The sequence below is a fragment of the Prionailurus viverrinus genome, chromosome A1 (genome assembly GCF_022837055.1).
Source record: "Prionailurus viverrinus isolate Anna chromosome A1, UM_Priviv_1.0, whole genome shotgun sequence".
Lineage (NCBI taxonomy): Eukaryota > Metazoa > Chordata > Mammalia > Carnivora > Felidae > Prionailurus > Prionailurus viverrinus.
This window is the reverse complement of record NC_062561.1, coordinates 127486021-127511493: the sequence shown is the minus strand read 5'-3', so window position 1 is coordinate 127511493 and position 25473 is coordinate 127486021. Positions and strand designations below refer to the sequence as shown.

The following is a 25473-nucleotide window of genomic DNA, read 5'->3' as shown; positions in this document are numbered from 1 at the left end:
GAGGCAAAATTTCAGGAAAAGAACTAAATGAAACAGAGATGAACAATCTACTTTATAAGAAGTTCAAAAAAATTCAAAGTCATGGAATGAAAAGTACAGCTTAAGAAATACAGTCAATAATATTGTAATAATTTTGTAGGGTGACAAATGGTAATTACACTTGTGGTAAACATTGAGTAATGTATGGAATTGTCTAATCATTATGTTGTACACCTGAAACTAATTTTATAGTTATAGATACAATAATATCGTATGTCAAATATACTCACAAAAACACTAAAACATAGTTCTGTAAGTTCTTGTAAAATCAACTACTAAAGTCAGGACAAAGAAGTAAAAAGCATCCAAATTGGAAAAGAAGACATAAAAGTGTGGCTGTTTCCTGATGACATTATCTTGTACACTGAAAATCCTAGAATCCATAAAAATAGAAATTCATCAACAATTTTATTTTATTTTTTTATTTTATTTATTTTATTTTATTTTATTTTTTTCATCAACAATTTTAGTAACGTGGCATGTTATAAAATGAACATAAAGAAATCCATTGCATTTCTTTACACTAATGATAAACTATCTGAAAAAGAAATAAAGAAAGCTATCCCATTCACAATAACACCAAAAATGGTAAACTACTTAGGAATAATTTAAGCAAGGAAGTCAAAGATCTATACATTAAAAACAACAAGTTTGCTAAGAGAAACTGGAGACAGAAATGGAAAGACATCTTGTGTTCATGGTTCAGAAGAATGAATAGTGTTAAAATGGCACAGTGCTCAAAGCCATCTACAAATTCAATGCAATCTCCATCAAAATAATGTATCTTTCAAATAAATTGAAAAAAACTATCCTAAAACTCGTGTGGAATAACAAAGGACCCCAAATAGTCAAATCAATCCTGACAAAAAAGAACAAAGCTGGGGGGATCATGCTTCCAGATTCTGAACTGGACTACAAAGACAGTAACAAAAATTGTATGTAATGGGCACAAAAATAGGCACATAGACCAAGAGAAAAGAAGAGAGAGCCTAAGAGTTCAATACTAGCACATATAGTCAGCTAATATTTGACAAAGGAGGCAAAAACACTCAGTGGGGAGAGGACAGTTTATTCAACAAATGATGCTGGATAAAATTGAGAGACACATGTAGAACAATGAAAATGGACTCCTATCTCAAAGCACTCAGTAAAATTAAGTCAAAGTGGATCAAGGACTTAAACATAAGACTGGATGCCATACAACCAGAGAAGAATATGTAGGAAAGAAGTTCATCAATATGGGTCTTGGCAATGATTTTCTTTCATATGATGCCAGAGGCACAAAAGCAAAAATCAACAAATGAGACTACCTCAAACTGAGATGCTTTTCCACAGCAAAAGAAACAGTTAACAAAATGAAAAGACAACCTACAGAATGGGAGAACATTTTTATAAAACATAAATCAAATAAAGGGTAAATATCCATAATATATAAGGAACTCATAAAGCTTAATAACAAAAAGACAATCTGATTGAAAAATGGCAAGAATTAGCTATTTTTCCAAAGAGGACAGCAAAATGGCCAAAAGGTATAGGAAAAGATGCTCATTACTAATCAAAGAAATGCCAAAACTACAATGAGATACTATTTCACACCTGTTATAAATGGTTAACATCAAGAAGACAAGAGACAACAGGTGCTGGGGAGAAGGTGGTGACAAGAGAACCCTTATACAATGTTGATGGAAATGGAAAGCGGTCCAACCAGTATGGAAAACATCATGGAAGTTCCTCAAATGATTAAAAATACATCTACCATATGATCCAGCACTTTCACTTCTGGGTATATTCCTAAAGGAAAGGAAAACGAGATTTTGACTACATATATGCACTCCAATGTTTATTATGGTATTATTAACAATAGTCAAAATATGTAAACAATCAAAGGATCAATAGATGATAAATGGATATAACGATGTGGTGTATATATACAATGGAACACTATTTAGCTTTAAAAAAGGAGGATATCCTGCCATTTGCAAAAACATGGATGGTCCTTGAGGACATTATGCTAAGTGAGATAAATCTGAGAAAGACAAGTTCTATATGATATCACTTATATGTGTAATCTAAAAATATCAAACCTCAAAAAAAGTGAAATTGTATTCACCAGGGAATTCAGGGGTGAGGGGCACAAAATCTATGGCACTTAAGAGTACAAATTTATGGGGAGTAAATAAGCCAGAGAGATCTAATGCATAGTGTTATGAATATACAAAATAATACTGTAGTATAATTATATAATGGGATAAATATTGCTATAATGGCAGTCACATTACAATATATAAATGTATCAAAGTAACGTATTAAAGTCCTTGAATTTACACAATATTACATGTCAAATTTATTCAATTAAAAAAACTAGTGGAAAAAAAACTAGTGAAAAGATGAAAAAATAACTGGAATTTTCACTGACTTGGTGGCAGCATATCTTGTGTATCTGTAACCAGCCCACTTCAGACATACATTCTCTCTCCAGCTCTACCTTCTCTGTCACTTCTGTCTCTTTGACATGAAATCCATGTTTCAGTCATTCTTTTTTAAAAATTTGAGTATACTCAAACACACACTGTTACATTACTTTCAGGTATATAACGTAGTGATTCAAGGACTCTAAGTTATGCTTACCACAGATGTAGCTACCATCTGTCACCATACAACACTGTCACAACCCCATTGACTATATTCCCTATGCTGTACCTTTTATTCCCATGACTTATTTAGTCCTGCCCTGCACCCACTTTGCTCATCTCCCCAACCTGCTCCCCTTTTCACAATCCTTTAGAGAGACCCTCTAGGTCCATCCACATTGTTGCAAATGGCAAGATCTCATTCTTTGTGATGGCTGAGTAATATTCTATTGTGTGTATGTATGTATCTATATATACATATATACATATATTCCACACACATATACATACATATTTTTTATTCATTCACTTACCAATAGACACTTGGGCTGCTGCAAGATCTCAACTATTGTACATAATGCTGCAATGAACATAGGGTACAGAGATCTTTTCCAACCCTTTTCCTTTGGGTAAATACTCAGTGAAATTATTGTATCATCGAGTATTTCTAATTTTTTTTTAAGAATCTCCATACTGTGGAAACAGTGGCTACGCCAGTTTACCTTCACAGTGAGAAAATGGAAGCTACACAGAGAAGGTCTTCTTGTTTCAAGGGGAAGAGTACAATCCTTTACTTTGGTGAAATAAATTGTCTTTGAATCCCACACTTGGCACTTATTCATTTAATCATTTACATCATATGCATCTCCCTTACAGGTATTTGAGTTTACAAACTTCAAGACTTGGCTAGGTTCCCACTCATCTATCTTCCTTGATTACTTTAGCCTGCACTAGACAATCATTGCTTCCTACAAATTCTTTTTCTACCAGATATTTGAAGCTTATTAGATGCTGTTTTCTATGAGATATAAAATTTGTCTAACATACCACTGACCTTTGTAACCATTTTAAAATGTACCATTTAGTGTTGTGCAACTAGCACCAATAAATCCAGAACATTCACCTCAAAAAGAAACTGTATCCATTAAGTAGTCATCTCCCATTCTCTGGCTCCCCCAACCTCATACTAGGGGCATTTTGTTCCCCAATTAGTTGTGCCTCCCATTAGGTCTGCTCTGTATCCCACACAGTATTTAACACAGTGCCAGACATGAGCAGGTGTCCAGCAGATGTTGGCTAATTAAAGGATTGATTGCTGTTAATTGGTTCGGAGAAGGGGTGGAGTGGGAATGGAAAAATGAAAGAGAATCAGTTTTTCCTTTGTTTATAGTTAGGAACTGACCAAACCTGGGAGCAATTTTGTCAGCCTAATTATTGCTGGGGGGTGGAGGGAAGTGGTTACCAAGCACAGACTTCCAAGTACTATCATTTTGTTTCAGCCCTGTAGAAAAATTATGCCATAAATCAAATTAAACCACCTCTACTCAACTGGAAGCAAAGACATATATCTGAAGTATTTGAAGAAATGCAGGGTTGTTACACCTCAACTAACAACAGGTTGAGAAGTGAAGGTTTTAGTGAAGAGATAAGGATCATTTATGATTGGCAGTTTGTTTATAAACAAATAGGTGCTAGGTGTTTAAAAAGTTTGTTCCCTTAAATCAGTTTAATATTCCCTTTCTAACATAACATTTTAACAGGCTTTCACTGATCAAGGAGACAATTTTACAAGTTTTCAGCAAAAAGGTCATTAACTTCCTATGTATAGGATTTCAGTTTACAATAACATTTATATGTATTGTCAGTAGGTTATTTTCATCGTGAAGGATGCATATGAAAGAGAGTAAATAATATAATAAATTTTCAATTAGCAGGACCCAAACTAATGAGAGCTCATTGTGTTATCCAAGGTTTTAAATCTTAAATATAACTTACGGAGCACATACTATGTGCAGAGACTGTACTACGCATTTTCCCTTTTTTTTCTAATCTTGGGACAAGCCCCATGAAGTACTTATACAATGCCCATTTCACAGCTAAGAAAAATGATTTGGTCTTATTTTGGTAAAAAAAAAAAAAAAAAAAAAAAAAAAAAAAAAAAGAATTGAAGCCTGGCTCTAAAGCCTGCATTATTAACCTCTGCACAAGTCTAATGTCCATCTTCATATATTCTGGCAGTGCTCCACTCAACATTATAGAATGATAGCTGGAAACTTCATAAAAATGTTCTTTGGAATTCTTATCCTCTCTGAGTAATATGTTTTAATGTTTCCCAATTCTCCAAGAAATTGTTCTCAAAGTCGAAATATAGCTCTTTTGTATGGTAATGCAGACCAGTTTTCCTGGCCAGAGTAGATACAAAAAGCATGTGAAGTTTTATACAAATTACTTTCTTTCACATAGTGATAGGTTCTGAAAGGCATAATTAAGTCATCCTTTATTAAATCTCCTATCTGGAAAAGGAACCATCTCTTCAGCAGCTGGTTTGTTCATTGAGTCCTCAAGGCAAAGGATGAGATGATGAATACTTAATCTTTAAACTACTTTCTTAGAATGGCCATTTCTTTGTCAAATAAAGCCAATCTGGGTTAATGCCAGTTAATTAAAACTAAAGGCAAAAGAGAGAGTATAAAGGTATTGTATCTAGACTTATTGTGGAGAACATCTATTATGATGACTTTCACAGATGAAATATCATGGTTTATTCTGCACATGGATGGGGAAGATGTCCCGACAAGCACCAAAGAGAGTGTATGCTCAGAACCTGAGATGGAGACAGGAAAAAGTCACCGACTGACGACAAGTTGCTAAGTAAGAACCACAAAAAGCAGAAGATTAATCATCCACACAAATAATCCATTCCAAGTGACTTTCTGGTGAGAACATGGCATTTCCAAAAATTCTTTAAGGGACTAGGGTGTCTCCCAGATTTCTAACATGAAGGGCTGGATCTCTCTCTTAGCTGTGGTCTAATGAATGATAAAATTTCCAAGGTGCACCCATCAAAAGAGAATGGAATTGGTATGGATGGACTCAGGAAAGAGTACAGTCAAGGATGGAGAGCACTTATTGTCCAAAGTGATCAAAAGAGATGGGAGAATACGTGTATCGAGCAGTGTGGGTATTCAGGTTTGTCTGCCCACTCATCTCCACTGGGTTAAGGAAGAATTCTCCTCACTCACTGGTATTCTCTTAGTGTCATAGGCCTGGCTCATAATAAGCAATCATTAGAATAAGGAATAAATCAGTGAACATTACTAGATTCCCTTTTCTTTGATCTAGGGCCACTGAGAAGCCTTATGAAATTGAATGCCTTTCCTAAGGGTATTTTTACTACTGGAAAAAGGATGCAATGATTATCTGACAGGAATATTATCAACTACATGACATTTACATTTCTTAGTACAAATAATAAAAGACATTTTTAATTAGAAATCAGTCCCTTGTGAATTTGGTTAAAGTGATTTGTTCTCCTATTATTCCCAGCTCTGATAATTTTGCCCTGAGAGAAAGGAAATAACATTGGCAAGTGTGCAAAGCTGATGAACAGACCTGACCTTCTGCCAACTGCTTCCACTAAGCATGTATTTCACAATTCAGCATGAACAATCCTCCTTAATTTGAGCTCTTTTAACTCTCAAAACTTAGATTAAATTCTATCCAGATGCTGCACTTTGTATTTCTTTTACCTAAGTTTAATTTTATTGTTAAATAACATGTGTAATAGCAATTTTTGTTTTCAAAAACCAAATAAAAAGCAAAGACAGTAGTTTGCACAGATCTGTTATATGGAACTGTGCTTGTTTTTAAATATTTCACAAAATGGGTTTGTAAGTTCATGTGAATGGGAAAAGAGCACAGCTTGAAAGATTCTAAGAAAAGAAGCAGGGGTCTGATTCTGAGTCAAATTCAGGTAAGACAAATGAGAAATGGAAAATTTTGTTAGATGGGGCAGGAAACATGCAAATTCGAGACTAGCCAGAGGAGAACTTTTGATCTGCAAATGGTAGAAAGCGATGGGAGTTTGGAGACTGTTAATCAAGAACATATTTAGCATTTTGGCAGCCCTTGAAGGAGCTGGACGTAGGGGAATTGGGTTTTCTTAAAGATCAAATAAACGGCGGAGATCTGGGCGAGTAAGGAGTCGAAGAAAGATCGCCTAGGTTAATGGGGTTGACTAAGACAGCAATGAGTAAAACATGGATTTGCCAACTCTTAAGGATTCATTAACTGGGGGATTTGAGAAGGTGAAGTAGAGAGGAGGTCCAGAAGAGAAGCAGCATGCACAACCCGGAGATCTATGAGAAACAGGAGTGTTTTACTCAAAGGTGCTTCCTGGGTGGCATTTCATGGATTGGATGACCGTCAAATTCATCATCCAAACCGAGTCATTTTTGAGACTGAAGAGGGTGTTATTAATACACTGGGAAATGAGCATAAGTTGAGTCTATCCCACGCAAACTGGGATACATGGCAACTTCATTTATAAGATATGGACACTTGCTGGGTAGTGCATTTCAGCCACCAGCCAAGAGAGTGGATATCCATAGGTTATGAAATAATGGCAGGTCAAAAGTTACTTGGAATTGGGGAGCTCAAATGAGACAAGGACCAGGGGAAGTAAGGGTCCCTTCTGAACCACCCCAAAAGTAGGATCATAACTAAATCAACCCAAACTTATTAAAATGTACCCTATTGGCTTATTTTCTACCTCGTGGGAACATTTAGCTAAAAAGAATGTGAGCTAGTGGAAATAACGTTTGGGTGGCCCTGCTTCTCTGCAGAGAGCTGTGTGAAGACAGGTACTTAGAGCCTTTAAATAGCATTGTTGGGGCTCCCTACTGCACCTAAAAGTTGGCAATGCCCACTATTTCATAAACACTACACTTAAGATTTAAATAAATCTTGAAAAGCTGAAGAGAAGAATCAATACATTTTGAAACAGGTGTTCTGAGTTTTGAAAAACAGACTTCAGGGCATGTCTCTCCTTATTAAAGTTTGTCTCCCTCGGCCTGGCTTTATTACATTCTTATTTTCATAGAGACAAAGGTTAAAGATTAAAAAATTGAAGGAAAAAAGCATCATTACTTATTAAAGTGGGATGGCTGGAGGGAACATAGCAGGTCTGAACCCAAGAAGAAAGCTTTAAGTTTAAATGGCCAAGGTGGGAGTGTCGACTGCCAGAACTGCTCATGCTTTTCTGGCTTTGGTGCCCCAGCTAATTAAGTAGTCCTTAGCAAACTAAGTAGATACTCTTAGGTCAGGATGAAGCCCAGGAATTGAAATTAGCTATAATGAACAATGCAGACATAGCTACACTGGCCAGTTCTTAGGCTATGCTTTTTTTTTTTTTCACATCAGATTCTTATGTTATACAAAAATGCATTTAATGGAAACAACTTTTAACCCCCCTCCCCATTTAATTTCATAGTAAAGGGTGGCAAGTAGCAAATGCAAATAGCATTTGAGCAGTAATTTCCTGTCATCTTTGAAAGTATGGATTTCAGGGGCACCTGGGTGTATCAGTCAGTTAAGCGTCTGACTTCAGCTCAGGTCATGATCTTGTGGTTCCTGTGTTCGAGCCCTGTGTCAGGCTCTGTGCTGACAGCTCAGAGCCTGGAACCGGCTGTAGATTTTTTCTCTCTTTCTGCGCCCCTCCTCCACTTGTGCTCTGCTTCTCCCTCTCCAAAAAAAAAAAAAAAAAAAGTTAAAAAGTAATAAATAAATAAATAAAGTAAGTAAGTATGAATTTCAGGATTCTAGTGAAAGACTAATTCTTTGTGCTTACACAATAGATCCTGACCCATTCACCCTATGATTCTCCACCTGACTGGATATCCTATGATATCTCCATTCACCTGACTCTCCATTCTCTCTGCCTCTTTCTAGGTTGCTTCCCTTCTGCATATGAATATGTTGATTTTGCTCTCAGGTTTTCTCTGCATGAGTTACTCAAGCCAGCCGCCTGAGATCATTTTTTACCCTTCTATACCCTCAGCTTCCGAAATCCAAACATCCACCAAGTCTTATTTTTTCTATTGCCTATATATTTAAAAAGCTCTGTTTTCATTTTTATCCTCACTTCCACTGCTCAATTTAGGCCTGTCCTTCTCAGTCAATACAGTCAGGTGACATATAGGTAGGGTCTAAATCAGAGGTTCTCTGCTGTATATTAGAATCACCTTGAGGAGCTACAACATTCATGTTTGTACTCCAGAGATTTTGATTTATGGGGCCAGTGTATACCCATGGATGTGCTTCCTGTCTTCCTTCAACAATTCATCTTCTAACCAGTGGTCTCTAAGCATTTTCAATAATATATTTCTTCCAGTTCAAAAAAAAGATGTTCAGATGGAGTAGTGTCAGCATCATGACATCAGCATTCTGAATCATTTTTTCTCTCCTTTTTATTTACTACAAATTAGACATTCATCAATAAAAGTACCTCTGCACATTACATCAGGACACCTGGGAGATTTCTACCCACCCATGCAACAGAAAGTATTAGGATGGGACCTTGAAGGGGGCTGAGAATCCACAGCAATTGGTGAATTTGTTCTATACCCACTTGCCACAATGGGGGGAAGGGATGGAAATGGAGAGTGCCAAACAGGACAGATACTCATTCGAGGTAAAGAATTTGTATAAGTCCAGCTAGGATTCTTTGAAAAGATAAACAAATCACAATCCATTAGCTAGACTAAGAAAAAAAGAAGAGCCAAACTGTGAGAAATAAAAAATGAGACATTACAACTGATACTAGAAATACAAAAGATTTCAAGAGACTATTATAAAGAACAACTATATGACAACAAATTACACAACCCAGAAGAAAGTGATCAATTTCTAGAAACACAAAACTTAGAAAGACTAAATCAGGAATAAAAACTCTAGACCAATAATGTTAGTAAGGATATTGAATAAGTAATTGATATACCTGATGAATATAAATATTAAAATAATAGCAAACTGAATCAAAGAACATATTAAAAAGATTATAAATCATGGCCAAGTGGGATTTATCCTTGGGAAGCAAGATGGTTCAACATATGCAAACTAACAAATGTAATACATAACAATCATAAGAGGAAAGAAAAGTCATGTGACCATCTCAAAAGATGCAGAAAAAACATCAGACACAATATAACATTCTTTCATTAAAAAAACCAAAACTTTGCAAATCTGGTATATAAGGAACATAACTCAACATAATAAAGGCCATATATGACAAATCTGCACCTAACATTTTACTCAATGGAGGAAAATTGAAAAATTTTCCCCTAAGAGCAGAAACAAGACAACAATGCCCACTCTCAGCATTCTTATTTACTGTAGTTCTCGAAGTTCTACCTAGAGCAATTAGCCAAGACAAATTTATAAGGCATCCACATCAGGAAGGAAGGAAATAAAACTGATGTCATTTGCAGATGATAGGATTCTGTTTTTCAAAATGTGTCAGAGACTCACCCAAAAAACTAATGGAAAACAGTAATTTCAGTAAAGTTGGAGGTTACAAAATCAACATGCAGTATCAACTGCCTTTTTATACACTAATGAGGAAGCATCTGAAAAAGAAATACATAAAATCATCCTATTCACAATAGTGTCAGAAACAAAATGCTGAAGAATAAACTTTACCAAGAAAGTGAAAGATCTGTAGAATGAAAACTACAAGAAGGTGCTAAAAGAAATCAAAGCAGGTACAAACAAATGGAAAGACATCCTATGTTCATAGATTGAAAGAATTTATATTCTTAAAATGGCCAATGCATCCAAAGCTATCTATAGATTCAGTGCAATTCCCATCAAAATAACAAAGACATTTTTTCACAGAAAAAAATCTAAAATTTGTCTGAAACTACAAAAGACCCTGAATAGCTATCGCAATCCTCAGGAAAAAGAACAAAGCTTGGAGTTACCACAGGTCCAGATTTCAAACTATACTACAAAGCTATAGTAATAAAAAACAGTATTGCACTGACACAAAAAAGTAGACACATACACTAGCACTACAGAATAGAGATCCTGGAATAAAACCCTGCTTACATGGTCAATGAATATTCAATGAGGTAGCCAAGAACACTCGGTTGAGAAGGAATAATCTCTTCAACAGATTTGGACCCCTATCTTTAGACTACTCATAAAAATTAACTCAAAATGGATTAAAAGTTTAAACATTATACCTGCTACTAAAAAACTCCTAGAAGAAACATGGGGAAGAAATGCCTGGAACTTAGGCTAGGCAATGATTTTTTTTGGATATGACACCCAAAGTACAACCAACAAAAGCAAGATTCAACAGATGGTACTACATTGAACTTAAAAGCTTTTGCATAACAAAAGAAACCATTTACAAAATGAGAAGAAAACCTATAGAAAGAATTATTTTGCAAACCATCTGTCAGATAAGGAACGAACATCTAAAATACATAACTCAAATAACTCACAATAAAAAAATCTGATTAATAAATGGGCAGAAAATTAAATGGACATTTATCCAAAGAAGTAATTCAAATGGCCAAACGGTATTATGAAAAGATGCTCAACACCTGTTATATAGATTATAATCAAGAAGATGAGATAACAAGGGCTGGCACCGATGTGGAAAAAAAGGGAGCCCTCACACAGTGTTAGTGAGAATGTAAATGACTCCTACCACTATGAAAAACATGAAGTTTCCTCAAAAATAATAGATGTGTCATATGATCCAGCAATTCTACTTCTGGGTATATGCCCAATGGAAATGAAAACAGAATTTTAAGAAATATATGCACTCCATGTTTATTGTAGCATTCACAACTGCGAGATACAGAAACAAAGTGTCCATCAATGGATGAATGGATAAGGAAGTTGTGGTATATACACACACAATGGATATTATTCAGCCATGAGAAAGAAGGATATCCTGCCATTTGCAACAACATGGATGGTCACTGTACATATTATGCTAGGTGAGGTAAGTCAGATGAATTTAAGTGCTGCATGATATCAGTTATATGTGGAAATCTAAAAAGCCAAACTTGTGAAAACATATTAAGATGGTAGTTACTGAGGGATGGGGATTGGGTAACAGGAAAGATGTTGAAGGGTACAAACTTGCAATGGTTAGTAAATAAGCCCCAGAAATCTAATGCACAGCACAGTAAATATAGGTAACCATAGTGTACTGTAACCCTCAAACTTGGTAAGAGACTAGAACGTAATTATTCCAAGTATTTTTTAAAATTTTGTTTAATGTTTATTTATTTTTGAGAGACAGAGTCCAGGTTGGGGAGGAACAGAGAGAGAAGGAGACACAGAATCTGAAGCAGGATCCAGGCTCTGAGCTGTCAGCACAGAGCCTGACATGGGGCTCAAACCATGAACTGTGAGATCATCACCTGAGCCAAAGTCCAACGTTTAGCCAACTAAGCCACCCAGGTGCCCCTAATTATTCCAACTATTAAAAAGACTAATTATGTAAGGTGATAGAGGTGTTAATTATCATCATAATGGAATTCCTATTATAATACAATGTAATATAAACATATGAAATTAACATGTTTTACACCTTATATTTACACAATGTTATATGTTAAATATATTTCAATAAAAAACAAAAACCAAAATAAAGATTTGGTAGTAATAAATATTTTAAATTATGATGTGTTATTGGACTAATACATTACAAAAGATGGGCAACAACTAAAAAATATATGAATACTGATATACAAATAAATGTAAGTGTTAACATTTTCTTTCTGTACCCCAGCTGATCTTAAACATCTTAATTTTAGGAACACTGCCAGAGTAAATGGTCTAAAGTGAAATGTGATCTTGTCACCACATTGTTTAAAACATAGCACAGTTATTCAGAATTTATATGACAAAACTCACTTATTCAGCCCTACAAACAAGGCTCTTCATAATGTGCTAGCTTTCCAAGCTTTAGATCTCTCCAGATCTGCTTCTTCTGCCTAGAAGGACAATCATCTGTTTGTCGACCTACTCAATCCTATTTATACTTTAAGGCTTGGTTCAAACATCATCTCCTCAATTCCACCATTCCCAGAGTCTTCAGAGAGGGAGTATCTACCTTACAAGCTCTTCTAACACTGAGTCAACATCTATATTATGGCAATATATATTGTCTTTTAAAAGTCTTTGTTTATGTGTCCCTCACTAGACTAGAATCTGCTTGGTAGGCTGGAGTTTGGTCATACTGTCAGTTTGGTCTCAGTGCTTGACCAGTAGGTGGTGTTCAGTAATACTGAATGAGTGAATAAAATGCTGTAATGAATTCCCAACTTACCCAACAAAGCATTTATCTCCTATCCCCCCTCCCCAAAGAAATAAATTCTTAATGTGACCCTACTACAGTTTAGGATGAGAATCTACAGCACATTTAGTTTAACTGCAATCCCAAGCAGATTTTGCTAAATTCTCACTGGACCCACTAATTATGCACTGTTCTATAACTTCACACTCCTCTTTTGAACAACAAAACCTTAAAAATATTATAACTATGGGCCACAGGAGGCCAGACTACGGTGGCACATGAGGTGGTCAGTAGGAAGCCAACTTTGTGGACTGGGTCCCTGAGGCAGAGAAGCATGGTTGCCAACCATGAAAAGCATCACTTGGCCCAACTTCCTTCTGCTAGCTCTGGAGTAATCTGCCGTGTGTGTGTGTGTGTGTGTGTGTGTGTGTGTGTGTGTGTGTGTTTGGTTTGTTGGTTTCCCCTGTACATCACTGGTCTCAATCATGACCATGTGTTAGAATAACCTGAGACTTAAATAAAGTATAGTTAGGTTCTGGGTCAAGATGGTAACACAGGTGAATACTGAACTCACCTCCCACAGACATAATGAATCTACAGCTACATATGGAACAATCCTCTGGAACAAAAATCTAAAAAGTAGCTGAGCGACTCCTACCCACTGGGTGAACAGGAAAATGGACCCATCAAAGTGGGTAGGAGAAGCTGGGGTACAATCTTGCCCTAAATTTAATTCCTGGCTTAGCAATCTACCATGAGGAAGGAACTCAAAACCCAAAGCTTCTCATTGAGGGGCACACGATTTAAACCCCACATACGGTATCAAAATTTTATGACCTGTGCCTGAGAGACAAGCCCCCCAGAATATCTGGCTTTGAAGATGAATGGGGCTTGCATCCATGATACCTACAACATTGTAGTAAAGTGAGAAAAAGCTCTTAAAGGGCTTGCACACAGACCTACATCCCAGGGCCTAATGCAGAGATAGCCAACTGAGAGACACCCAAACTTTATATGAAAGAGGCTCATTGGCTAAACACGAAGGATCAGTCTGAGGGGTACTCATCTAATTTAACACACATCTAGAGGCCTTTTTTCAAAGAAGACATATGGAAGGCCAACAGACACATGAAAAGTATGCATCACTAATCCCCAGGGAAATGCAAATCAAAACCACACAGAGGTATTACCTCACAGCTATCAGAATAGCTAGTATCAAAAAGACAAGAAATAACAAGTGTTGACTAGGACAAGAAGAGAAGGCAACCTTAGGGTACTGTTGGTGGGAATGTAAACTGGTAGGGCCCCTATGGAAACAATAATAAGGTTTCTCAAAAAACTAAAAACAGAAGTAGTGTGCGATACCTAATTCCACCTCTGGGTATTTATCCAAAGAAAACAAAAATACTAATTTGAAAAGATATATGCACCCCATGTTTATTGAAGCATTATTTATAATAGTTAAGATATGAAAGCAACTGTGTCCACTGACAAATGAGTAAAGAAGATGTGGTATATATACAATGAAATATTACTCAGCCATAAAAAATGAAATCTTGCCATTTATCACAGTTTGGTTGGACCTAGGGGACATTATGCTAAGTGACATAAGTCAGTGAAATCACATATATGATTTCACTTATATGTGGAGCATCAAAAATAAAACAAGCAACAACAAAACAGAAACAGACAAATAAATATAGAGAATTGATGGCTGTAAGAGCTGGGAGGATGGGGAGAGGTGAAATACATGAAAGGGACTTAAAAAGTACAAACTTCCAGTTTTAAAATAAATTAATGATGGAATAAAAAGTACAGCATAGGGAATAAAGTCAGTATTATTGTAATAACTTTATATGATGACAGATAATAACTACATTTACCATGGTGAGTATTTTGTAGTGTATGCAATTATGGAATCACTATGTTGCACACCTGAAATTAAGGTAATATTACATGTCAACTATACTTCAATTAAAACAAATGAAGCACAAAGATACAGAGAATAGATTGATGGCTACCAAACGCTCAGAGTCAGGGGTGGACAAAATGGGTGAAGGGGGACAAAATATAAAAATCTCCAGATTTTTTTTTACAATAAATCACTCACAGAAATATAATGTATAGCATGGCGACTTTAGTTAATGATACTGTATTTTTTATTTAAAACTTGTTTTGAGAGTAGATCTTACAAGTTCTCATCACAAGAAAAAAAATTTCTAAGTATGGTAACAGAGGTTACCTCAAATTATTGTGATCATTTTGCAATATATATATATATATATATATATATATATATATATATATATATCATTATATTTTACTCCTGAAACTAATATGATGTTATATGTCAATTATACTTCAACAAAAATAATTTAAAAATACTTTGGGTCCCATTTTAGAGATTCCAACTAATTGGCCTGAATATGGCTCGAGTACTGGGATTTTTTTTCAGAATCCTTACTCTGGATCCAATCTTCCTTCTAGATTTATTTCCCTCTCTCTGCTTTGCTTTTATGTGACTTGAATGGCTGAGAAAGAAAGAGATCCTATCAGTGTTCTGAGGCCCACCTGTGACTTCTGAGTTAATTCATCTGTTATTCCCAATCTCAGAGCAGTCTGATATGGCTCAGGGCATAAAACCATCAAGATAATAGCACACTCTACAATTCTTTGATTTTTCATTATTTAGAAGAGAACTTCCTTAAGTGGTCTTGATTACAGATGCTCTAAATTGGTGTTCTAAAGGTACTAAGAAATTCTAAAGGTATTAAGAAAAAGAAAGCACAGAATGGTTAAAGAGTTTTCTAGTTTTAATTAACTAATAAACTAATTTTGGAGGAGACTCCAAAAGACTGGCATTTGTTGAAAAGAGAAGCTATGTATTTGGATAAGATTGCATTTAAGAGAATTTATCCTTAATTAATGATGTAGTCATTTTCTGGCATCTTCCACTAGAAGTCTGTAGATCACTGGAAGACTGTGGCATCCAAGAACAGAGTTTAAATAAACTTACTAGTTATATAGGAACTAATTTCCACCTGGACTGTAAAACAGAAAACTGAATTCAGTTAAGAAGTATTCTGTACCTCAAAGTTGTACTAAGGATACAATGACTCAGGAGTGAGTTTAGAGGTCAGGGAAGGTATAATGCTATTATTATAATTATGTCCAATGAAAAACATATGAAGAGAATCTGGCTGCTTAGGGTCAGACCACATGGATCCAAAAGTTCATGGTTTCCCAGGATAACATAATTTCACATTATAATCATTGCCTTGCTTTCTCTTCTCTGGGTTGGCAGCCAAAGACAAGGGTGGTTTGTGCTAAAAGATTCATAGGAGCAGAGCAGGTAACATAAACTCGGAATAAGAATTCTCAAGTTAGGGACCCCAGGCTCAGCAGGAATCTGAAGAATAATCACTAAAACCCAAAAAGGCAGACTTTCCTGGATGAGTTACAATGATGTTCCATTCATCTCAGTTAACTTGTCTCCACCAGTAATGTCAAGGCATGTGAGGTAATATGGTCAATGCACCCAAATTTTTAACCTTGATAGGATAGAAATATCCACAGAGAGTCCAAACACTTTCAGACATAGTGAATCTGGCTGCTTTGATTTATCTAGACCTTTTAAGAAGTAATTATATATCCTGTCTGTACTATAACAAGAAACAGCTCCTTTAGTATAGTCTTTATGATGTGAAAGAGTATCCTTTTCTCTTTGTCTTTAATTTACCTCTTTCTGCCTCAACAGATTATTCCCTTGAAGGGATCAGTTAAGCTAGTCTTTATGGAATCAGTGTGCTTCATAGTATAGACAGAATGAGTTTTGTCGGTCTTCATATTCCTAAAACAGAAGCAACTATCGACTCATACAATTCCATGTCCCTCCTCCACCCTTCAAATTGCACTTGTTTTGATGTTTTCCAGCTGTTTAATTTATGTATTCAAGATATTAATTATATTTCTGATATACAGAACACATGTTCAGCTTCCTAACAGAAAAGATACATATTTTATGACTCCCTGATGTCACTGTCAGTGTTTAATAAATATTTGTCAGATGAATAACCAAAACAAAGTAAGTCATTACACTGGTAAAATGGTAGGAAAATTATTTCAGATTGGAAAAGTGGCCAAGTGTTAACATATTTTATAGTTGTCAGAAATCCTCATGGGGTGTCTATACTAGACAAGGGAAAATATACAGGGGAAGGGTCTGGAATTTAGGAATGCATGCACATAATATCATGACAACTACTTGAATGCAGAGTAATAGGGAATAAGTATCTATTATTTGCTTTAGGAATAAATATTAATCCAAATTAGAAACATTTCAAAACTGGATCCTTACAAATTATTTATAAAAAATAATCACTTCTCTCAATTTTAAATTATCTTCAGTCTTTATTTCTTTGACTACATTTTTGGCAAACTTCAGAATTTCTGTACTTTCTGCCCTGCCAGAGCTTATAAAAATAGTTCAAATATTCTTTCATCTAAAATTTAAAGCAATACAAATCCCTTCCCCTCTATAAATTTATTTGTTCTTATTTCTAGTTAAGTGACTTCCATTTTAGAAAAAATTTATTTCTATTTTTTTGAACTTAAGTTTTAAGTTCAAATTTTAAGTTATATTGTACATTTATTTAGATTATTGGCATATTATAAATGTTATTTAAACTAAATACAAATCTAAAACATTACTATATATTGTTATAGTTACATGCGTCTGTAGTAAATGTTAAAAACATGCATTAGAAGAATAGAATCAGCTATAAGATATTGTAAAGCTCTAGGAGCAATTCTCTACTCTCTCTGAAAACTTGCCACTATCTAAGCCCTCATTCTAAAATGTGATTCTGTTGTGTGAAATTCAGAGGGTGCTTCTTAAAAATTTATATTCTGGGCTTCCACTTTAGAAACTCTAATTCAACAGGCTTGAGAGGGTTGACAATGTGCACTTGAAAAAGAAGCTCAGACAATTTAGCTGCAGATGATTAAAGGACCACCCTAAATAAGAAGCACAGCTATGGGGGTAGATAGAGGAATCTACAGCTCAAGGGAGCAGTCAGGGATACAACCAGATTTCATTGTCACTGTTGGTGGGAATGCAAGTTGATATAGCCACTGTGGAAGAAGTATGGCGGTTCCTCAAAAGTTAGAAATGCAACTTTTTTCTAGTAATTGGACTACTGGTGTTTACCTAAAAAATACAAAAACACTAAATCAAAGGCTTGTATTCCCTCTTATGTTTATAGCAGCATTTACAATAGCCAAATTTTTTAAGCATCCCAAATGTCTATCAATTGATGAATGGATAAAGAAGATGGGACTGGGACACACACACACACACACACACACACACACACACACACACACACACACACAGAGGAATGTTATTCAGCCATGAAAAAGAATGAAATCTTGCCATTGGCAATGACATGGATGGAGCTAGAGTGTATTATGCTAAGTGAAGTAAGTCAGAGAACAAGAAATACCACGTGATTTCACTCATAGGTGGAATTTAAGAAATGAAACAAAAAAGTGAAGAAAAAAAAGAGAAAAAAGAAAAACCAAGAAACCCATTCTTACTATAGAGAACAAACTGATGGTTACTAGAAGGCAGGCAGGGAACAATGATACAGGTGATGGGGTTAAGGAATGTACTTGTGATGAACCTGGGTAAGGTATGGAAGTGTTAAATCACTACATTGTATACCTAAACCTAATAAAACCCTGTGTGTTAACTCTACTGGAATTAAAATTAAAAAAAAAAGATTTGGTTTTCATGGTCTGTATGTCTAACCATGGAAGTGGATAGGAACATCTAAGGGAACATGGAGATAATGAAGAATGGTGAGCCCAAGAAGGAAAGCCAAAGTGCAAGTAGCAGAAAGAGGAGGGGTCTTCCAAGAAAACAGAAAGTATGACTCAGGAGGGAGGAGAACGGAGGGCAACATGGGATGGAAGCAAAGAAGGCCAAGTTCTACAACAAGGGCATACCCAACAGGGCCAAGTGGAACAGTCAGGAAAGAGAAAGCCAGAAAAATGCTGTCTGTATACTTTATCTCAGGTACTACTATGTTTACTCCTGGAAGGTAGGGTATGGTATTCCTAACAGCTGACACACTGTAAACACTTAGTAGAGGTCTGGTGAACTAAACTGCATTAACAAGAGTAGCAGCCATATACAGATTTTAAATACCTTAGCTACAACTGAGTTCCTTCAAGTACCCTCATCAGGGTTAGCAAATGTTACGTGGGTTTAACCGTCCACAATGAAGAATTAATTGTAACCAGACTGATGGCACAGTTATTTCCAACCGTCCACCCAAATGTGGAAATGACAAGTAAAAAGAAGTGCCTGATCTCTGCATCTATGTGAGAGTATTCTGGAGATTTACTAGTATTTTTTAAAAATAAAGCAAAAACCTTTAAAATAATTTAGATTGTGAGAGTGGTTTTATTTCCATACAAATGATCTCTCATGATCATTTGTCGAAGTGTGTGCAGTCATCAGAACAAGCCACATTAAAGGAGGTAAATGACTCTCTAAGAATGTACAAGTGTTGGTTGCTATGACAACTGATGGGTTATATTAAATAGCAAAAAAAAGTCAATTAGAAACCATTTGCACAGGAGTGTAAAACATTTCTGCCTCACAATTTCAGGAACTTTCCTACATCTCTGTATTATATGAAAGGGGTTATATTGATGCCAGTCATAGTCGTTCTAATAAAGGTCACCCTCTTGATGCATACCCATCATTATTTTTTTGTTTTAATGTTTATTTAGTTTGAGAGAGAGAGGGAGAAAATGCACACGAGTGGGAAAGAGGCAGAGAGATAGGGAGAGAGTGAAACCCAAGAAGACTCCACACTGTCAGTGCAGAGCCCTATGTGGGGCTTGATCTCAGAAACTGTGAGACTATGACCTAAGCCGGAATCCAGAATCAGATGCTTCAAGGGCTGAGCCACCCAGGCACCCTGCATTCCCATCATTCTAATGCTTCCTTCCATAACCTGCTCTTTGGAACACCCAAGTAAATTACACCCAAGTAATTTACTTTGGAACACCCAAGTAAATTACACCCAAGTAATTTACTTTGGAACACCCAAGTAAATTACCCAGTAAAATTACTACTTTATTAGAGTAGTAAAGAATTTATGCAGTTACCAGGCTCTTTTGTACTCCTAACATTAAACAGTACTTGGCTTCAATATATTTTTGTTTGAACCAAACAATTTTCAGGTTAATATATAGAGGCACTTTCTATCTGTGGAGCAGTTCCCCTGCCCTCAATGTGGCATATGCCTGACAAGTGAAGAAAATAAAGGGTGAGAACAGAGGGTTTCAAGAAACCACCCTGCTAAGCCTCTCCTAGGTTTCCCTTCTCTCTTGGAGACCTCCTATTCTCCACCCCTAACTTCTTGAAGTGCTGAGGGGATTAAAGAGAGAGTGCCAAGTTTTCAGACTTAAGAAAAAAAAAAAACACTGTTAAAGTGATAGAATGGGAGAGCCCCTCTGAATGAAATGATAAAGGCTCAAGAGCAACCACAGAGAGACAAGACGTCAGCTATGTGACTTTCTCCTGGGCAGCTCCAAAAACATTGATAGAAGGATTCTTGTGGCCACTGGGTAATGGCCTTTAGGGCCATTGATGAGAGCACTGATCTCATGAAGAAATATTCAAGCTCTCAGACTGGATTGCTCATAGTTCTTTTATGAGATTACCACATGATAAAGTGACCCAATGAGAGGCTCTCTGCCTTTCTAATCTGTGCCGCCCAGTATTAGCTGAATACTCCCAAAGCACCCCTTCATAGCAGTGCTTTTCAAATTGTAGGTTGAGGCCCATCACTAGGTCCTAAAATCAATAGTGGGTTGAGACCACTATTAAAAGATAAAAGGAGAAACAGAAGAGGATAGAAAAATATCAGAATGAATCTCATCTACTGAGGGTAAATATACTTTGTGAAACTTCTGTTTCATTCTTTCTCTGTACATACATATGCACTGGGTTGCTACATTAAACATGTTTTTTACTGTAGGTACTGGCCAAAAATGCTGGAGAGCCAGAGTCTACTAAGAATACCTCCAAGTTTTCTGTTGTGTAAGGAGGAAGAGGGAGAGGGAGAGGAATAATAATAAAAAAAAAAATTCCAGCTCTTTTGCTCTAGGGCTTGAATTATTTCCCAAATCCACTCTCCACTTCCATAATACTATGCTAGGTTCTAACTTTTTTACTCATTCTCCTCTAAATGTCTTTGCTCCATTGTGCCCTTTATTTATAACGTTTCCTCTCCCCTCTGTGGTTTTCATATTCTGTCCTCCTTTAGGGTCTATTCAGGCCTTATCTTGGCATTGAACCCATATGATCTCTATGTCCTCTCATCAATCATTTCTTTGTAGCTGTTCTGCTCAATTCCACACACTTTCTCTACAGGTGTCCTGTCTGCTTTGAGTTTTACCTGCCTGCTGTCCCACTTTGCTCCCATACCCCCTGGCACGCCTCTCCTGATCTGCCTCCTTTCCCCTGTTGCTTTCTCTTTGGTGTATACCTCCTAGTTAATTATCCTGTTTTTATTGTCTTGCTGTTTCTGCTTTTCTATGCGTATTTCCAGTTTTCCCACTTGACTGAAAGCAACTTGAGCCCAGGGACTGTGAATCATACATTTTTGTATTCCCCGTGCTATTTGGCATAGGGCAGGGCATATAACAGGTGCTCAGTATAAAATGCCTTGAGCTGAAAAATCAGTCACGAGTCCCTGCTGTGCACCAAAACTCTACCCTACTCACTCAAGTATTTTTCTCTCAAGACACACTGTTTTGTGTTTAAAATGGCTTTGCGACTTCTAAAGCTAGTATCTATTTTTTACCTTGGTTTATCTACAAAAACTTGGTAAAGTAGGCCTGGGTCATGATACTCATTCTTGAGAGATGAGGAGATGGAATCTCAAAGACATTTTTAACAGCAACAAGTTGTCAGCGATGTCCCCAGAACCACTATCGATAATATGACCTATTTGTGCTTCTGAACTCAAGTAGAAACCTGACAATAATCACACATTATAATAAAGTGCTCACTCAACACAAAATGTTGCATATGGAGGAAAAAAATAGCAACAAAAAATAGCAGGCAAGGCTTAAACTGTGTTTCTCATGAAAAAGAATTTGAATACCTTGTACTAGATCAACATTCTGGCTATTTTGCTTTTGTTATTATGCTTGGATTCTAACAGTGCCAGAGAAAGTGGGAGAAGATCCACTTCTTACTTACCAAGGATATGTTGGTTTCCATTCAAAGTTGACAGTCTTTTCATTACACCCACCCTAGCAATTAGCGGTTACTCTGTGCAGTGTTACAAATAATTACCAACCTCTGGTGTGTGTGTGTGTGTGTGTGTGTGTGTGTGTGTGTGTGTGTGTGTGTTTGTGTGTGTGAATTTATCACTTACCAAGCTGTTCTCCTAAATGTTGGCCTCTCTCCGTTGAGATGACCCGCTCATCTTCCATGTCACATTTGTTCCCAACCAGGATAACCTGGGCATTATCCCAAGAGTATGTTTTAATTTGAGTTGACCTAAAAGAAAAAGAACAGGCAAAAAAAAAATGATCAGAGGAGAGAACAACATAAAATGAAAGAGAAGGAATATGTCCTACAGATGAGGATAATAGCAAAATATGAAGCCCAAATGCCTGACATTTAGAATAAATTAGTTCAGTGCAATTTCACCCTTCAGATACTTACAGACTGACTGAATCAAAAATCCAGGGAACAATGGTGTTGTATTAAGAATTCTGTTTTGGGGGTGCCTGGGTGTCTTAGTCACTTAAGTGTCTGACTCTTGATTTCGGCTCAGGTCTTGATCTTGCAGTTTGTGGGTTTGAGCCCCATGTCAGGCTCTGCACTGACAGTATGGAGCCTGCTTGGGATTCTCTCTCTCTGCCCCTCCTCTGCTCATGTGTGCTTTCTCTCTCTCAAAATACATAAACTTCAAATAATAATTCTGTTTTATTTGGTGATATTAGCATTACTACTATTTCTCCCTTCTACCTCTACCTTATGTAATATCTTTATACTCTGAGCAGCCAACCATCCTGGTTTGCTCACCATGTTCTCAGTTTTTGCAGTAAAAATCTCATGTTCCTACAAACTCCTCAGTTCCAGGAAACCCAAGATGGTTGTTCAGTCCATCACACGAAAAAAGTCATTTTCCCTTATTACAACAATGTAAAGAGCTAGGACAATTAGGGCCTAGGAAATATGGGGATAATGTTAATTTCTAAATCTTAAAAAAATTTTTTAATGTTTATTTTTGAGAGAGAGAGAGAGACAGAGTGTGAGTGTGGGAGGGGCAGAGAGAGAAGGGGACACAGAATCCGAAGCAGGCTCCAGGCTCTGAGTGGTCAGCACAGAGACAGACACAGGGCTCAAACTCAGGAGCTGTGAGATGGTGACCTGAGCTGAAGTCAGAAGCTCAGTCTACTGAGTCAATCAAGTGCCCCGATAATGTTAATTTTTAAAAGTGGATACTAACAACCAATATACTCATGCTTTACATTTTACAGAGAAAAATTCCAGGTTAATATAAAAATTACAATATAATGGGCTGGTAGTTTAAGTTATAAGCAGGATATCCAGAATTCTGAATAAGTTTCTAGTATGGATCATGGTGAACACAGCCAACTTCTGATTTTGAAATTGAGACAGAATTGTGATAGTTCATATTTGCAGGTATAGTCCTAAATAGGTCAGATAGGTGACATGAATTTAATCCTCAGACTCAGAGGGATATTATTATCCTCCCCATTTTACCACTGAGATTATCCCAAGAACAGCCAGCTAGTCAAGTGTCAGATGAGGAAATCAAAACCAGGTTAGTATAGCTTTCAAGCCTATGCTCTTAAACATGTAACCATGCTACTTATTTTGAGAAGTGAAATTCTTGTGTGCTTGTTGTCATTTTAGAGAAAAAGATGAAAGGAAGCCACGTTCTTTACTCCTCCATTTCTGCTGGTCATGTTTTTATTTGAGAACAACAATCTAAGATATGTGGAAAAGACCTAGCACTCAGTGGGTGGTCAGGAAAGAGATACTTAAACACTGAAAAACAAACGATGAAAGTTTAAAAGAAGTTTAAAAGAAAGTAAAATGTCAAAAAGAAAGCTTAGAAATGTTTCTGCTTAGCAACTGTCAAGTCTTGCAGGATTATTAAATAGGAAATGTGACAGTCTGTTCTCAACTTGTAAAGAGAGTAAAAGCAAATAGTAAACTCTAGCAGGTCGTCTTCCAGTGAGATGTGATCACTATTTCTCCCTTATGAGAATAATGATTAGAGCTACAAGGCAGATACTGTTTATTTCAGAGCATTCCCCTGAACCAAGTACAAGTTTTCAAGTGAGATTAAAATGGCTGTGTCCCATGTGAACGTCTCAGAAGTTAAGTATATTTTATCAGAAAAATCTGGAGACATGACCTTTCTAATAGTGATACCTAAGTTAATAATCAATTCCCTGCTAGCAACAGGAGATTCAGCATGCATCTATAAACTGGGAAAATAAAAGCAAGCATTCAAAACTCTAATTTTCTCTCACCTCAACTTACGTTTGTGGTCTATGAAAAATGATAAATTCATAGTGAATTAAGGAGTAAAAATGCATGCTATATATGAACACACACGAAATTTCAAGGGCTAACATAGTTTTACAAAAAAAAATTCCAAAGGTTCTTTCAAAGGAACTCAAATCTAATTGGATTTCCTCAGGTATTTTTTAAGTTATCCCTCCACTCATATAGGTCTTATTGGTCAAGGCATGGCCTTGGCTATGCCTGGAAAGGCTCAAGGGAGAGAGCCCTTATATGAACAGACAAGGTTATCCTGGCATACAGTTAGGAACCAAATAGAGAAGGTTATCCTGGCACATAGCTAGAAATCAAATAACCAGAATGAGGTTAGTGATAGGGGAGTCACAGGAGAGTGTCTTTTGGTAAGGACAGGGTTGAGGCTAGGATATAAAGGATATGGCTTTCTGAGTTTACAGGGGACAAATGCTCACTTGAAGAAATTTAGCACTCCTAACCTAGGCAAACATCCTCTGCAACCCTGTTTGCATAAACTTAACCAGGGTATACCTTTGTGAAGGTGAAGAAGAAACAACTTGGCTGATTTGTACTCTGAAGCCATGTTGATGGAATGTGTACTTCTATCATTCAACATGTATGAGTGTCTAAATTCTGCTGATTTAATAACCCATGGGGTCTTAGGCTACTGTGACAAGCTATACATTTACGCATATACAACATTTACCATTCCCTATTTGTAAAAACGTATTTATAGCCATAATTGTATCAAAACCATTCCCCTTCCCTTTTTTACTAATATTTTAATGTAACCTCCCCAATGTCCTAAATTGTCAAGGGAATAATGTTATTTTTTTTTAGTTACTAGCAAATTATTTAAAACCTTTATCTAAAAACCTTCAATAGCTGATAGAAACCATTTTCTTTTTTTAACCAATTAAAATTATGGTCTGGGGTATTTGTACTCTGATGAACAGAAGATTTATTTGCCATCAGAACTGGTTAATCTTATCAGTGGAATCAGGGGTGCAAATACCCAACGTGTGGCTTTGGTTTGACTACTGTGGACTTACTGATGATGTCTACCACCAACAGAGTAGCTTTAGGCAAAGTCC

The 25473-nt window shown here is 36.4% G+C and overlaps 1 protein-coding gene across 1 annotated transcript in view; it reads right to left on the bottom strand.

Annotated features, from left to right (window-relative positions):
• RAB3C (RAB3C, member RAS oncogene family) overlaps positions 1-25473 on the bottom strand; it is a 302968-nt gene that overhangs the window by 20592 nt on the left and 256903 nt on the right. Inside the window, exon 4 of the mRNA XM_047876639.1 lies at positions 22233-22357. Within this exon, the coding sequence (XP_047732595.1) occupies positions 22233-22357 (125 nt within the window). The remainder of the gene's footprint in view (positions 1-22232; positions 22358-25473) is intronic.